Here is a 16,347-nt window from a genome sequence, read left to right as displayed (position 1 = left end):
AATGAAATTTAAGTAATCAGTCCTATTTCTAGCTTAACACTTAAGTTTTGAGCTTATTTCAGGTTTACAAGTGGGGACCTAAACCGTCTTCCAACCTTATATCTGGGGACATTTGTGTATAAATTAGTAGGTTTTCAATTAGTGTCAAAGCCTATATGGTTCAATCAAGTATTTCAATTTCATTTTTCACACTCGATAAATTTACAAGTGGGGACCTTCACCGTCATTTCAACAGACAAGTGGGGTCTTTTAAACACACATTTTCTAATTTCATGTATATTTTAATTTTATAGTTTAAATATTGATTATTATAATGAAATTTAGATAATCGGACCTTTTTAAGGCTAAACACTTAAGTTTTGAGCTAATTTCAGGTTTACAAGTGGGGACCTAAACCGTCTTCCAACCTTATATCTGGGGACATTTGTGTATAAATTAGTAGGTTTTAAATTAGTGTCAAAGCCTATATGGTTCAAACAAGTATTTCAATTTCATTTTTCACACTCGATAAATTTACAAGTTGGGACCTTCACCGTCATTTCAACAGACAAGTGGGGTCTTTTAAACACACATTTTCTAATTACATGTATATTTTAATTTTATAGTTTAAATATTGATTATTATAATGAAATTTAGATAATCGGACCTTTTTAAGGCTTAACACTTAAGGTTTGAGCTGATTTCAGGTTTACAAGTGGGGACCTAAACAGTCTTCCAACCTTATATCTGGGGACATTTGTGTATAAATTATTAGATTTTGTACTAGTGTCGAAGCCTATATGGTTCCATCAGGTATTTCAATTTCATTTTTCACACTCGATAAATTTACAAGTGGGGACCTTCACAGTCATTTCAACCGACAAGTGGGGTCTTTTAAACACATATTTTCTAATTTCATGTATATTTTAAAGTTATAGTTTAAATATTGATTATTTTAATGAAATTTAGGTAATCGGACCTATTAAAGGCTTAACACTTAAGTTTTTAGGTGATTTCAGGTTTACATGTGGGGACCTAAACCGTCTTCCTACCTTATATCTGGGGACATTTTTGGATTATACACTTTCAAGATCCACGCAGTGACTTCATTGACAAGTGGGGACTTTCACCTAGCGACATCTATATCTGAAATTTGAAAGTAATCTGGAATTAAGGTCCCCATTTATGCGGTGAAAATATCGTGTGTTTTCAAGTCCCTACATATAAATTTCTTGGGTTCTTTTTCCACAGCGAGTGTTTAATTATATGCTTTACGGCGCTCAACTAATTATGAAATCCTGTTTTTAATGAACTATAGTTAATTGGGTCCTCAGATGTCAATCACTCCTTACCGGTCCCCAAGTGTCAATCGTGTGCCCGTTTGGGTGTGTTTGTGTGTGTGTGTGTCTGTTGTTACACCCACGTGACCGCGTTCGCAGTTTCCAAATCGGAGCAAACGTGTTCGCCATTTCCGAACTGCATTCACAGTCACGGAAATGGCTCCTCTACTTGAGTTCTCACACCACCATCTTCTGGTCTTTGTCCATTCCACACGGACACCAAACTGTACATACTGGCTTCTAATCACCACCATCTTCTGGTCTTCGTCCAATCCACTTGGACACCAGTCTGTACATACTGGCTTCTAATCACCATCATGTTCTGGTCTTCGTCCATTCCACTTGGACACCAGTCTGTACATACTGGCTTCTAATCACCACCATCTTTTGGTCTTCGTCCATCCCACATGGACACCAGTCTGTACATACTGGCTTCTAATCACCACCATCTTTTGGTCTTCGTCCATCCCACATGGACACCAGTCTGTACATACTGGCTTCTAATCACCACCATCTTCTTGTCTTCGTCCATTCCACTTGGACACCAGTCTGTACACCTGGCTTCTACTCCATCGTCATCGTTGGGTTTAAGACATTCGCGACGATCAGCTAGGGTTACGAGAAACGTCTAGCCTCCCTAGGGTGGGTTGTCCACCAAAGGTTTTCGCAATTGCGGTTGTTCTTGCTTTTAGCTGTAGTTCGACACCCTTATATACTACCTATTTGAGTAAGGTAATGCAACCAGCGTATGCTTCATTTCAAACGCCAATATTAGTCAAGTCTCTCAAGAATGTCTAATTGTTCTTTATCAACGCGATGTAACGCTCAATAAGGCGAACAACTAACGAAGAAAATATTTAATATTAATTATATCAGGAACCGATACCATAACTAGGAATCCACAATGGCGCATATACCCTATGCTGCGTTGTGTGGGGTAAAAGAGGGATAGGGTTCAAGCTCCTTGTATGATGGGATCTGCCGTAACAGCGGCGGTTTGAATTTTCCTGTATTCTTATTGGGTTTTAGAAAATCCTACAGTAGCTACAAAAACTACTGCATTTCCTGTCGTTGCCATGACAACAATGATTCCCTAATGACAACAATTTTACAATAGTCGAAAATAAAAAATGGATGCCTCAGCGAGCGAGTCGGTGAATGACAGTAATTATGTTTTTTCTCTTTTAAAAACTGCCATAAATCTAACAGTAGCTCAGATTGACGATTTAGAAGTAATTGATTTTAATGACGATAAAGTTTTGCGTACTCGCTCGCTTATAATTTCGCGAAAACGTTGGGTTCATTTACCGCGCAATCCGAAGCCTAGGCTTAGCTACAATAACATTCAAGATTTCGATGAATGGAGTGAATTAAATTCATACATAAATCCTGTGCGGATAGTGATATCAGCGACTACCCTCAACGCCAGTCTGCAAATTTTCGGAATTGAAAAGGAAAGAATAGGGCCAATTATCAAACTCTCCAACGCTGATAATGAAGAACGCAAATGTGAAGTATGCCCTAGCTTAATTCCTTTATTGCAAAAAGTATCATCGTATGGACTGTACCGCCTTTGTGAGGGATTTACAGAAGATGAACTGTCCTTAAATGAACCGGAAAGTAGCCAGCCAAATTCTTTGGTTATTTTTAAATTGCCGTTTTATCGGATGGAGTCTCCTAATTGTACAAAATTGATACTACCTGGTCAATCAAAAGATAAATTATTTTGCCAAAAGTGTTCTTTTTGGTTGTCCAAACACTGTGCTCGTAACAAGACTAAACGAAAACTATCACAAGCTAGAGAAACTGAACCAGGCGATAATACATGCACACCAAAAAAAATCAAACGGCTAAAAACTGATGAGCGATCACGAAGAGCCATTGCTTATTTAACACCAAGGAGCTCAAAAAAAAGGATTTCGAACATAATAAAAAGAAATAAAAGCCTCAAACAGAAAGTTTCATCGCTAGAAATTAAACTTTCAAAACAGAAGATAGTCTTGTCGGAGCAACAAAATAAAGAGATGTCACAGTTAGTCAAAACGATAGTGAATGATCCGGAGTTAACGAAGAATCTAGATGATATCGTGAAAGAAAGTGGAGACTTGCAAGTAACGCGTGCTATGAAACAAGTGTGGAACGCTGATAGGCATAGGGTTCATCAAGAGCAAACCCAGGCGTTTTTTAAAGATCAAATTAAAAACAGTAGGTATTTGAAAACTATTCTGACTTCTTTTTATTAAAATACTCCTCTTTTATGTAGAAATAGGAGCTAAGGGAAATTCATGGTCGATGATCTCTTATCGCTTAGCTCTGGCCGTGTATGTTCGCAGTCCCGCTGCCTTTTCCGCTTTGCAGTCATTCAACATACTAAAATTACCTAGTGAAAGCTCTTTAAAAATTTTTACCACCGCCAGACTCCAAAAACCAGGGATGAACAATGATTACATCGAAGATCAAGCAGCGCTTTATAAAAGTTTGAAGGAAGAACAAAAGAAAAAGGGGCTGAGTGAACCTCGAGGTGCTGGTGTTTTGGTGTTTGATGAAGTGCGGGTGATCTCTAAAATTATGTGGAACTCAAGCAATAATGAGCTCCAAGGTTTATCAATGAGACCAGAGGAATATGGAATGCTTACAGACATTTACGCAAGTCTGAAAGGTGACGAAGATTCCCAGAAAGCCACGGATTATATTTTGCAATTTTACTGGCGTGATGCGTCATTTCACTTTGACGTAAGGGGTCCCTACATCACGTCTACTGGACCAATTAAAAAAGATGTAATATTAAATTGGTATTGCAAATATTTAAGTATTTTAAATTTGTTTTCTTGTTTTATACAGGCCCTAATCGGTTGCATTTTTGACGTCATTCAGCTCTTTGAATTAAATGACTTCCAAGTAAGAGCCCTAGTTTGTGACGGTGCTTCAACCAACTTAAGCGTCATTAAGGAATTAATGTGTGTAAAAGGCTGTTTTGGATACGAAGTTGATGAATTTGGATGCCGTAACCATGATATCAAACCATCATTTCAACATCCGTTTAAGCCTTTCCGTAAAATACACTTCATAATCTGTCCTTCGCATCAAGTATGATAACTGATTCTTTCCGACACTATTAATACTTAATGAATTCCTGACTGTACTGTATTGCATTTCTCTTTAGCTTAAAAGTATGATAGCGGCGCTTTACTCATCTAAACCCAAAGGCTCTAAACTTTTTGAAATTGAATCAATTCAATTTGGATGGAATGCTATTTTGCAAGTTTACAATGAAGAAATTGCCCGATCTAAAAGAGGGGAGGCCAGGAGAGTTAAGGGATTAATTAAATCATTTGTGGAGAGAGACTCTTGGACGAGGTTAAACGTGAAACCGGCCAAGATTATGCAGGTAGCTTGCGCGAAGATGTTTTAATTAAGTTAACTCTTCGCTTGAGGATGACTCTTGAGAAGTGTTTGTTCTCAGGCGGAGGATTCTTTAATAACGGGGAACATCAACCGATTTTTACCAATTTTTGTACTAATTATAAGACTTCTCTGCATATAGAAACAAAAAAAAATTTCGAAATAATTAATGGGATCAATAAAAAACATTTGATTTTCCTCTTTATCCTCCCTTTAAAAAAAACCTGACATTTTATAATTTTCCTAACAGCAAGAACAGATGCTTACTGCTCTTATAAGCATTGCGCAACCAGAAAATAAGCCCCCGCCTCCTAATGCTGATGAGATATTGATGACAAGAGAGTACCTTCGTCATACTAAAATGATTTTCGAGGATGGATTATTGTGCAACAACAAAGGGGTAGAATTGTCTGATCATTCTGTAGTTGAGTCAATGATGGCTGGCTACACCTTCTTCAAGAATTGGCTCGATGGAATTTTAGGTGAGGTAGTTTGAAATTGGGAATGAAAATCCGTTTAAAATATGAAACAAATTATTTTCCCAAAAACAGATGCCGATAGCGAATTCCAACCTGACTCTCCATCCCAAAAGAAATTTTTATCCTGGCAAACCTGGGATTTATTGCGAGTCACTGTTTTTGGATTCATTAATTTTGCCAATGATTTCCTCAGTGATTATCCGGATAATTTTATCTTGCCTGTGCGAATTAATGGCAGTGCCATTGAAAGTGTTTTTGGGCAAATGCGGTATTCCACAGCTAGTAAATTATCAGGAACAAACTACGCTCATGCCCAAAGAAACCTCATCATGAAAAAAGACATTCATGGTCAAAAAACCAAAGACCAATACAGGGGAGTTCCTCTTGCCATCGCTGAACTGGATTTGAAAAAAAAATTGAAAGACTCAAAAAAGAAAGAAAAAAACGAATAATATCTTGAACTTTGGCTGATTAAACCTTTTTTATTACACATAAAATCACAAGTTCAATTTCTTTGGAGGCTTAGTGTTTCTCTTTGCTCGACTAGAAAATACAAGTTTAGGGCTTGCAAGTTTCATAAACCTGGGAGGTTGTTCACTGTGAGTTGCCAATTGTGCCTTTGAAACAGTGTGCGCTCTTCTTGAACTAGGAACTGGGGATATCACAGTTTGCAAAGTAGGGAGTGTTTGACTCTTTGTCAGGGTTTCGTTATTATCACAATCTTTATCATCACGTGAGGTAATCCTCGCTGTTTTTTTTTTTGGATGGCACAAGGAATCTTAGCACTTCTCTTGCGTCGACTAGAAAGTTGCGTATGCTTCTTTTTTAACGGAGTTAGTTGACTGTGACTAGTCAGCTGTTTATTCAAATGTGAGAGCTCCAAACTTGAATTAGTGACGGCAGGGGATATCACAGATGGCGAAATAGGGAGTGTTTGACTCTTTGATAGGGTTTGGTCATTATCACAATCTTTATCATCACACGAGGTAATCCTCGCTGTTTTTTTTGGTATGGCACAAGGAATTTTAGCACTTCTCTTGCCTCGACTAGAAAATAAATTTCTAGGGATTGCTGGTTGCGTATTCTTCTTTTTTATCGGAGTTAGTTGACCGTGATTAGTCAGCTGTTTATTCGAATGTGAGAGCCCCAAACCTGAATTAGTGACTGCAGGGGTTATCACAGTTGGCGAAATAGGGAGTGATTGACTTTTTGGCGTGGCTTGGACATTATCACAGTTTTTCCCATCACATAAGGCGGGTTTTTTAAGGGTGGCACATACTTCAATTGTTTTCAGGCCTTTGGTAGCTCTCTTTTTAGTTGTTACTTTTTTAATTGCCAATGGCTTTGTTTTGGTTTTTGTGGGTTTGACTTTACAAGGTAGAGTTTCATTTGATTTATTTTTTGGATTTGAGTATTTTTTCTTTGATTTTTTAGTGGTATTAAGTTGAAATAACTCATCCCTGAGCATTGCACCTCCCTTTCCTAAACTCTTGTTTTCATTGTCTTTAAAATGAGAGTGGACTAGATCACCAAAGCGAGCGTTCATCATTTTTTTTTATTAATTTCCTCCCAAATTCCTCGATTAGAGGATCATTTGGTACGAGTGTCCTTAGTTCTTTAAAAAGAACTTGTTGTAGTTCGAAATTTTCTGTCACGTTGGGCCAGATAGCCTATAAAATTAAACCAAATATTTGATAAATTTCATTATTTTACCAGGTTGATGAAAATATACATAGTTAAATAAATTATAAGTCCAAGTTTGAACTAAGAGTGAGTATTCACAATAGTGAAATGGGATAAGGAGATTTAATATACAGGATATCCGCGTGATATGCTTAATATCCCTTAAATTTCTACGAGCGATTACTTACTCGTAGTTTGAATTTTGGAGAGAAATTTATTTAATAGTCCATTGGGTTTTGTAATTAAGCATTTCTAGTTTACTAACCGTGAGATCTTTACGTGAAAGTGAGTTGAAATGATGTTTGACTAAACAATCAAAGAAAAATAGGAACTTGCTAAACTGCGGTTTCAGGAAGTACAAAAAGCCCTTATCTCTAGATTTCAGATCATTTGGTAAGTTATCTCCCTTCTCGTCTGGTTTGAGGTATATTTTTTTGACAATCTTGAGCATGAGTAACGCCTTCCCCCTTTTGGTTGGCTGAGTTAGCTCTTTTTCAAATTTTCTTTGCAATAAGCAAAGCCCACCTCCACCTAATGAAATTAGCCGGCTATCAAGATCTTTGAAGTCTAAAAATAACCCAAAACATTATTTGTTTGCAAGCCTTACTTAATTATTAACATTAGACACTAACTTGGAACGTCAGACTCTTCAAATTTAAAAGGCTCAAATTCAGTGGCTTTTTTGTTAAATTCTTCCATAAAAACTGAAGACATGCGGATCAGATATTCTAGCACTCCTCTAGCCAGCAGATGAAATACATCCACAAAGTCTTTTTGCGGTATGCCTAAGAAATTCTGGTCTGCCCACAATAGAATTAAGCATTCCATAACATTGTTGTCAACCTGAGTGACTTCATCTAGGGAATATTATCAACATCTTATTAATATAGGCCTAGTCTTAATTTATGTTTACGGCATAATTCATTTTAAAGTTTATACCGTTAGATTCCATTTCTAATTCCAAATTGCACAGTATTGTCTCACGCAAATCATCTTTCGTTGCTCCTACAGATACTCTGTCTATAAACGCAAAAATGTAATAATTTTCGAGGAACAATCAAAGGACTATTAAGTAGTGTACTTACATTTTGCTAAGACCTTATCTACAAACTGGAGAGATTTTTCCAAAATATAGGAGTTCGTGGCATACCACTCCCTTAAAAATGATGCTTTCTTTTTATTTCCGCAATAATTTTTAATGCATTTTTGCCAAAGCGCTTTACTCAAATTTTCGAAGTCCCTAAGCCTTGTCTTGATAGAGGCTAAAGCGATTTGAACCTCAGTTTTTAAATTGAAAATTCCGTTTTCAAGTGAATTGTTAGCTTCAAAAATTACAGTCTCTAACACAACTTGATTTAATTTCCCTTCAATTATCTTCAAAATTTTATTTTTTTCTTTGACCGACATTCTTCTAGAATAAGATGGAAACTTAGAAGAACGTTTCTACAGCAGCTGAGCCGACACACACACGCGATTTCCGGTACTACAGTTCCAACTGTAGGAGGGAAAAAAATCTACTGCATATACGCTTCTCATGACGTCATAACTGACGTTTTCGAAGCGTCAATTAGGCCCAGCCCCCTTTTACCCCAATCATTACCTCACAAAACGGCCCAATTATGGATTCCAAGTTATGGTATCGGTTCCTGATTATATTTATTTTAATATTTAAGATAATCTTGTTTCTCAACTCAAAATTAAAACGGAAAGAGTTAAAAAGCAGTCTATGTTTTAGTCTGTGTATGTCCGTCCGTTAGTGCATCGCGTTAGCAGTTCGCTTTGTTTTGTGGAAAGAAATCCTACAAAACCTTAATATTTGGTTTTCTCATAATGTATAATTAATATATGGAAATATTTTTCGTAATTTCGATGCCTTTAGTGGTTTTGTAGCTATAAAGCTCTGTTTCATTTTGATATCCCAAGAACTTTTTTTAATATTATTATTTGAAATCGATGTTTATATATTACTTAAGCTATACTACATCTGTTTATAGCATAATCCTTTCTAAAGTGATTTCAAGAAGAACGTTACTATATTGGTCAAATGAACTTTCATTTGTCAATAGGCCTAGTGAACCATAAAGTAAACGCTAGGTTTTCGTTTCTGTAATGCAGAGACATTAACGGTTCAGAGTGAGCCGAAAGTTAATTACACTTTTAAATAATCAGGCTAAGATTTTATAATCATCGTCGAAGTCTGGGCCGCGTTGAGCAGAGCTCAGCGCTGTTAGCAGTGTCTTACAGAACGGGATTTTGGTTATGAATTTTGACGGCACGGTGCTCAGCGTTGAGCCAGCGCGGTCACCAAAGAAAATAGTCGGGTTTTTGGATAACGTGACGTAAAACGCGTAGTTCTCAGCTTGGCGAAAAAAACATGGAGGAATTAATACAAATAGCTCTTGCTGATTCTGATCATAGAGACTAGAAACCCCAAGGAGTGGCAGGAATGCCTCAACTTGTTGCCCTTTTTCATGGTACACGCAATGGGTACACGGCGACTTCCGCTAAGCAAAATTAAACGGGCCGGAAGCTCTCATGTACCAATTTATGAGCAACATATTATTTGCGCTTGTAGAGCGGGGGACCTGCCACTCCTTGGGGTTTCTAGTCTCTATGTTCTGATGGGACTATAGCTATTTATTTGACGTGAAACCAGTTGATCACGCGAGAATTTTAAGAGATATGTTAGTTTCTATGTTTAATTATAAAAGTTGTTCTTATCTATCTCCATAAATATGTTATCATACAATTTTTGTTAAGCCTTTGTACCTTGCACGCTTTATTGCGCTAGCTTCATTTTTAAAACACCGATGACCGGAGAAAAGCTATGACGACAGATCTCACCGGTAAACGTTTTCCAAAATCCGCTGTCTTTTTAGGTGAGCTCTGCTGAACGCAGCCCAGATCAGTGAAAGGTCTGATCGTAATCGGATTATAGCTTCGTGTTATCATGATTTTAATGGTGCACGTTTACTTTCAGTGTGTGTAGCCACAAATTAGCTTTGGTGTTATGTAACTTTAATCGTCATGGTGACAAACTAAGAAAATTGTTGAGGTGAAAGGAGAGGATAGTGTTTACATGGCAACCCTGTTGTGAATATGGCTTTGAACATAGAGGGTATACAGTTGAGGAGTAGCAAATTGGGCCTTTACAAACACGTAAAGGTAATATCCCTCCAAAGTTTTATCTCTTCATTTCCCGTTTTTCCCCCATCGGATGATTTTAATGTGTACAAGTATATACTTATTGGATGTAAAATGTCGTCTGATTTACAGTATATTTTCTATGCTTTGTATACTGCTTTAATATTTCATAAATTTTAACTTCAGTATTTGTTCATAAAAAAAAATAAACATTTCCATAACTGGGTAAATAAGTTTGTAGGTAGTCCTTCTCTTGACTCGGAGAGGTAATATTTTGGTTTTCCCAACTTGTTGACTCCTCTAAACGACGTTTTCAAACAGAACTAAAAAAATGTTTAGAAACTTAATACGCCTCTCATTAGTCTGTGCTGTTATTTAATTAAAACTTTCTATTTATTTGGGCATTTTTATTTTTTTATTTTTTATTTTATTTTTGTTGTTATGTAGTTTTATTGTATGTATATATATTTAATTTTAACTTTCTATAGTGACTTAATTTAATATCGTGTATGGCTGTAAAAAGTACATTTTTATGTATGTTGTTATACACGAAATAAACATCAAATTCAATTCAATTATTATCGTTTGTTGAAGTAATTTTTAAAATTCATTATGGTTAACTTATACACAAATACAACAACACCTATCTTCCAAGCATGTTTTGCTTTTCAGTTGAAACTGGCTTATACTGTTATAACAAGCTAGTTAATATCTCTGGAATGTTGCATACCTGACACAGTTTAAGCTGTCATCTAAAGGGATAATGAGTAGGAAAACATGAAATTTGTAATTTATTAAGGCTGTAAAAATTTATAAAAATACTAGGATTACTAACCAAAACTTTCGCGTTTATTTGTTGTTTTCAACTAAAAACTTGACACTTTTTTCCGGGACTAATCAGTGGCCGTTTAGGGCGGTAAATTTAAATTTATCGCCCTCGTAATTTGACTCACAAAAGCCTCTTAATACATGAAAATTTGGTGGAAAAATAGAGTTATGGGTTAGTGAGCTTAAATTACAACTTTGACAATTAATTATAAATGAATGGGAAAGTTTTGGTGAGTAATCTTAATGATTTTAAGCATTTTAACAACCATAATTGTTTAAAAATAACTCGTTTTCCTTCTTCATTACCCCTTTAAGAAGCCAAAACTTATATATTGCATTCTAATTTTGCCCGTTAAGATTTTCTGTCACAATGCCTGAGAGTCAGTCCCCTAATGATCTAGTGTTATTGAAGATGGCTTTAGCTAACAGTGGTACTACCCAGATCTTACACGGGTTCTTCCTATTGTGCATGCATATGTGGATAAAATCTGCAAATACATGTATATTTAATTGTAATTTCTAACTATTTTTAGGACAACAGTCCCATATTCAACCCTCGAAAAAGATGTAATACTTTTGCCAAATCCTGATTTTAAGACAATTGTACGAGGTAGTGTCAAAAAAGCCCTAATGGATGCTGGATTAGTCATAAACGTGATGGATTTTCAGAAAGAATGGAATGAAAAGAAAATTCGTGAGAGAATTTGCGAAATATTCTCGAAGTCTTTGGCACCGGAATCCTCGTAAGAATTTATGATAGCATGAGTTAATATTATACTAGCTCCCTATAAGTTAATCAGACCGGAAAAATTAACGTATCCAGTGATTTCTTCCTGATTATTATTAACTAATGATTGTTATTTAACCTGTAAAATTCATCTGTTTTCAATCAAGTTTTATCAAGATTTTTAATTTCGGTACTTTTAAGATCAGTACTGAACTACATTTAGGATGATAAAGTTCTTCATTAAAAGCAAGTATAAAATTGATTTAGATTTCGGTTTCTTAGACAGCAAAAAGTTAAAAACCAACTACCTTCATTTAATGATTTTCGGTTTCAAAAAGAAACATGGGGGAAAACGGACTTTTTCTTGTTAATCTGATTCTCTTGGTGTAAAGGCAAATAAGTAACACGACCGTCTATTATATGATAATGTATTAAAAATAACTACGCATTCGTAGTTTTGAATTACTTAGATCGTGTGGAAGTGCTTTAGTAACCCCCGTTATTGAGGAGAACAGTTCTTTGACCGGAAGAATTTTAAGTCAAGTGTGGGGCAAAACGACTTTATATGTGCGGCCAGCAAGTACCGTTTTCAATGATGAAGGTCTAGCTAAGAAGCCACGGAAACGAAAACATAGTTCATCAGAGTCGAGCGATGATCAATCTTTACCTGATTTAAACGCGACATCAACAGTAATTGGTAAAAATCTTCTCTGCATTTAGATTAATTTGTTTCAGTTTCATACTATGTGTACAAGCAGAATTTATTTAAAAATGAAGGCGGATTACATAGCTTTACTATAGTCCGACTCATTGCCTGTTGGAGAGCTTTGCCTCTCGATGCTAAGACTGAAAAAGAAACAACCCCCCCCCCCAATGGTCGGGGACTAGAACGCGCGCTAGACATCTCTTCCGCCTTGATTGTTACATAGCTGTGCTAATTTGTTGCCAGCTAAATTGGAATTAGAATTAGCATGTAGATGAAATATTTATCTAATTAATTTGTCAATTAACAATTAGACAGAAACTAATTAAATTCAATTAGCAATTAGACATTCACTTTTCCCACTAATTTTAGCCAATTGCTAATTCCTAAGTAATTACATGTCTAAATAAGGGAACATATCTGGTAAATTATTTTATAAATCTTTACTTCTTATATTTAAAAATGAAACTGAAATCTCTAACTTAATTATTGCTAATTACTTATACTTTTAATTATTTAACTAATAATTTAGTAAAGCTCCTATTTATTTTAATATACAAAAATATAACCTTTTTCCTTACGATTTAATTATAATGACCAGTTTTATATTTTAGGAGATAAAAGCGAATCCCCTAGAAAAAGGCCTCTCCCAAGTCTCAACTTACCTGGATGTTCAAAGGCCTTGTACTCAACTGGTAAAACAATCTTTTACTAAAAATCCGAACTGTATAAACTATAACGTGAAATATTGCGACTGCTTATCGATCGATCAGTTTTCTTTTTACTGTACAACGGTCTTTTAGACGTAGTGGCCATTTGGGGGCCATTAAATTTAAAATTGGTAAATGGTTTACATGAAAGGATGAGAGGATTATTTGTTTTGATAAAAGATCTTTCAAACTCAAAATATATTTTCAAAAGTTGGAGATACAAACACCTTTCATCTGATAGTAGCAGCGTTGCATTACGGCATAGGCGACGGGGCAGTTCACTTGTCTCCAGGGTTAGTTTTTAATCGGCATTTAACGAATATAATAATTTAATCATTGCACAGTGGAAGGCAGGAACAATGATTTTAATCAGATTTAATCATGCGAAGGTGCATATTTAATCATGGATAATAATAATAATAATCTAAGCTTTGTCTACGAAGGGATTTCCACACTAAGCCTGTGGCTTATTTACAGGTGGGTCCCTTTACAATGCATAGAGGGGTGGTGGCTAGCCCCTATGCCACAGCTAACCTACAGCGCCCTATACTAACTATTACCGTTAACCTCAGCAAGTTTTGATGGAAAGGAGAAACCGGGTTAGACCACGGAGGAAAACTCCTTTAACAAGCGGGGAGAGAACTTGCAAACTCTACGCAGAAGGATTTGTTCCCAGATTTTCACCCGGTGCCACAGTCCGGGATCGAACCCGGGATCCTCTTGCTGCGAGGCGAAAGCGCTAACCGCTACGCCACCCCACCTTTTTGATGTGACCTGCCCCTCGGGCATAGGCCCAATGGCCCCGGATTTAAGTCCAAAGGGTAAAAGCACTGTAGAGAGGAAATATTTTCATCTAGGGTTCATGATTTTTAGGTTACATCAGGGAGGAGGAATGTAGAGGAGTGGCCAAAGGTATTACGGAGAGGTCTCCATTTAGCGGTCTGGAGAGAGAGATCTAGCCGAGGCCGACTAGTAGCTACTACGCATCAGCGGTGCGTAAGTACGTCATCACTGACGTTAGAGAGAGAAAAAACCAAGTTTCAAATTTCTAAGCCTAACGACTGGCGCCGTCGCGACTCACGCGAGAGTAAATTTTAGCGGCCGACGGTCCGGAGAAAAAAATCGCGCATGCGCCTGAAAAAAAAGAGCCTCGGTTAGGTCTCAGAGCTCTAACCCGGAATCTGCGAGAATTCTCTCTCTTTTTACAACGTGCGTAGACCACTCCTTTACAACATTCCTCCTCCCTGGTTACATAGTGTCATTTGTAATCCCAAGAATTAATATATTGGTTTTTCTATGTAAATTTTCTTAACATACTATATCGTGACTAAGCCTGGCCTGCACAAGGGCGGGAAACTCATCCCATTAGTATAAAGGGTCCTTTTTACTACTTCTCCGATCTCTTGATATAAATTTAGTCTGTCTTTTAGAAGAAACTACAAGTGGGCGTCTTGCTGAACAACTTGAAAATAGGGAATCTTTTCTTTCTCTGATCATCAGCAATATGGACGACGATAATAACAGCGAGATAAGCGAAGAACTGAACGAAAATGTCGGTAGTGATGATTTGAACCTTACTGATTTGGAACTTGATTTTAAAAGCTCGAGGCCAAAAATCCAAGACATTCTCAAAGATCTTTTATCAAAAATTGACAAATCAAAATCGTCAAAATTTTTTATCAATAGGAGAAACGTTTTAGAGAACGCACTAAGGGGATTTAAAAGAAAGACCTATAACCCTAGTAACAAAATTTATGTCCAATTTAGCGACGATAAAGGTGCACTCGGAGCAATAGATGTAGGTGGTCCAACAAGAGAGTTTCTAAGGCTACTTTTGAATGACATGCTCTCTTGCCAAATTTGTGAGGGACCGAGAGAGAGCCTTTATCTCACGTGTAGTAGAAGCGCGTTAGATGTTGACTTGTATTTCTATGTCGGACAGGCAATTTCAGTCTCCATTTTAAATGGAGGACCTGCGCCAATGTGTTTCTCCAAACTGCTGTATAAAATGATAACTGTGGACTTGAGTTCAATAATCGCAGTTATCAACGACATCCAAGATTTTGAGTTGCGAGAGAAGCTCAAGAGGGTGGAAGACGCGACGAATTTGTTTGAGCTTCAGGACCAGGCCGATAGCCTAACTCACTTAAGGGCTATATCAGGCACGTTAACTCCAATCGTATAGTTTAGCGACAAGGATAAAATCATCAGAGAACTGACAAAGTTTTATCTTATTAATCGAAATAGAGAAGGATTAGTTAGATTTATGGATGGGCTTGAGACTCTTGCACTGAGAGAAAAATTTACTGCTGAAATAACTGGAATATCCTGGCAGTAGTGAAGCCAGGACTTCCCAGTGAATTTTAAAGAAGTTCCAGTAAACCGAAATTACAGGATAATTCAGTTTTTTTACACCAAAATTATTTGTAATTTTTACAGGATGATATTTCTTAGTCAAACTGTATATTCTACAGGAAATCGTAGCTATTACAGTAGACAGCTCAGCCAAAATTACAGTAACTTAATTTGTAGTTTCTATGAATAGAAAGAGTGTTTTTAATGGTTCAGATAGTAAAAATTACAGGAAATGAACTAGTAATCTTTGCTGGTAAAAAGGGTAACATTTTCAGAGTAACAACAAATGAACAAGTAGTTTTTACTAGTACAAACATCGTTTTTAGTTGGATGACTTATAGAAACTACAGAAAATTATTCTGCGGTTTCTATTGGTAAAAAGAGAATTTTTAGCAGGATAACTTTTAAATACGACAAGAGCAGAACAAGTAATTTTTACTGGAAGAAAGTGGAATTTTAACAGTGTATCTTGTGAAAACGACAAGAGATGAGCCAGTTGTTTTTATAGTACATGCCTATTTTTAGTTGGATAGCTTGTAAAAACTACAGAACTGATTTTGTGATTATTATTGGTAAAAAGAGTAGGTTTAGCAGTAGATCTCGGAAAATTTATCAAAGTAAGCTAGTACTGTTTACTGGTAGTAAGGGTACATTTTGTTGGAAGTGTCTTTAAAATTATAGGAAGAGAGCCAGCTGTTTTGGTTGGTAAAAAGGTAGTTTTTCATTAGGAATAGTTATTTATAGGTTAAAAATTGAATGAAGTTTCACTGTATCAATTGGAGTTTTCAACTTCAGTTTGTGTATTCACTTATAGCCTTCCAACCATAAAGCGATGCATATGAACCTAATTGGTTATCCCTGGTATAATGTATAACTAAGCATGCCTCTAAGGTCGTTGGTTATTTATATCTTGTACCAAAAATGAATAGTTTAATTCCGGTAAATAATGAAGGCCATTTAAAATTCACACTTTTATTAATTAAAATATGAAAGGAAA

General features: G+C 36.3%; 3 protein-coding genes across 6 annotated transcripts in view; 2 read left to right on the top strand and 1 right to left on the bottom strand.

Annotated features, from left to right (window-relative positions):
• LOC149631033 (uncharacterized) overlaps positions 1-11,501 on the top strand; it is a 63,361-nt gene extending 51,860 nt beyond the window's left edge. The window contains exon 2 of the mRNA XM_089851136.1: positions 11,389-11,501. Within this exon, the coding sequence (XP_089707262.1) occupies positions 11,389-11,426 (38 nt within the window). The 3' untranslated portion in view covers positions 11,427-11,501. The remainder of the gene's footprint in view (positions 1-11,388) is intronic.
• On the top strand, positions 2,199-5,697 carry LOC149631035 (uncharacterized). 2 transcript variants are annotated; one of them, XM_089851177.1, is made up of 7 exons: positions 2,199-3,524; positions 3,583-3,640; positions 3,737-4,097; positions 4,161-4,406; positions 4,483-4,707; positions 4,972-5,203; positions 5,273-5,697. In XM_089851177.1, exons 1-7 carry the CDS (start codon positions 2,450-2,452, stop codon positions 5,650-5,652), a joined length of 2,577 nt encoding a protein of 858 aa, XP_089707303.1. In that variant the 5' UTR covers positions 2,199-2,449; the 3' UTR covers positions 5,653-5,697. The 2 variants fall into 2 exon arrangements, with proteins under 2 accessions (XP_089707303.1, XP_089707302.1); XM_089851176.1 differs by having other exon boundaries at positions 3,583-4,097.
• Positions 5,662-8,533, bottom strand: LOC149631034 (uncharacterized). Of its 3 annotated transcripts, none has more exons than XM_089851179.1 (6): positions 8,484-8,533; positions 7,969-8,378; positions 7,823-7,903; positions 7,516-7,740; positions 7,149-7,450; positions 5,662-6,870 (listed from the first exon to the last, which is right to left on the bottom strand). In XM_089851179.1, exons 2-6 carry the CDS (start codon positions 8,288-8,290, stop codon positions 6,727-6,729), a joined length of 1,074 nt encoding a protein of 357 aa, XP_089707305.1. In that variant the 5' UTR covers positions 8,291-8,378; positions 8,484-8,533; the 3' UTR covers positions 5,662-6,726. The 3 variants fall into 3 exon arrangements, with proteins under 3 accessions (XP_089707305.1, XP_089707306.1, XP_089707304.1); XM_089851180.1 differs by lacking the exon at positions 8,484-8,533 and having other exon boundaries at positions 7,969-8,039; positions 8,107-8,244; XM_089851178.1 differs by having other exon boundaries at positions 7,969-8,527.
• Positions 11,502-16,347: the final 4,846 nt, after the last annotated feature.

The sequence above is a fragment of the Phalangium opilio genome, unplaced genomic scaffold (assembly GCF_054372755.1).
Source record: "Phalangium opilio isolate 3A_F unplaced genomic scaffold, DU_Popi_V2 ptg000101l_1, whole genome shotgun sequence".
Lineage (NCBI taxonomy): Eukaryota > Metazoa > Arthropoda > Arachnida > Opiliones > Phalangiidae > Phalangium > Phalangium opilio.
Note: the sequence above shows the minus strand (reverse complement) of the source record. Positions and strands in the feature narration are given on the sequence as shown.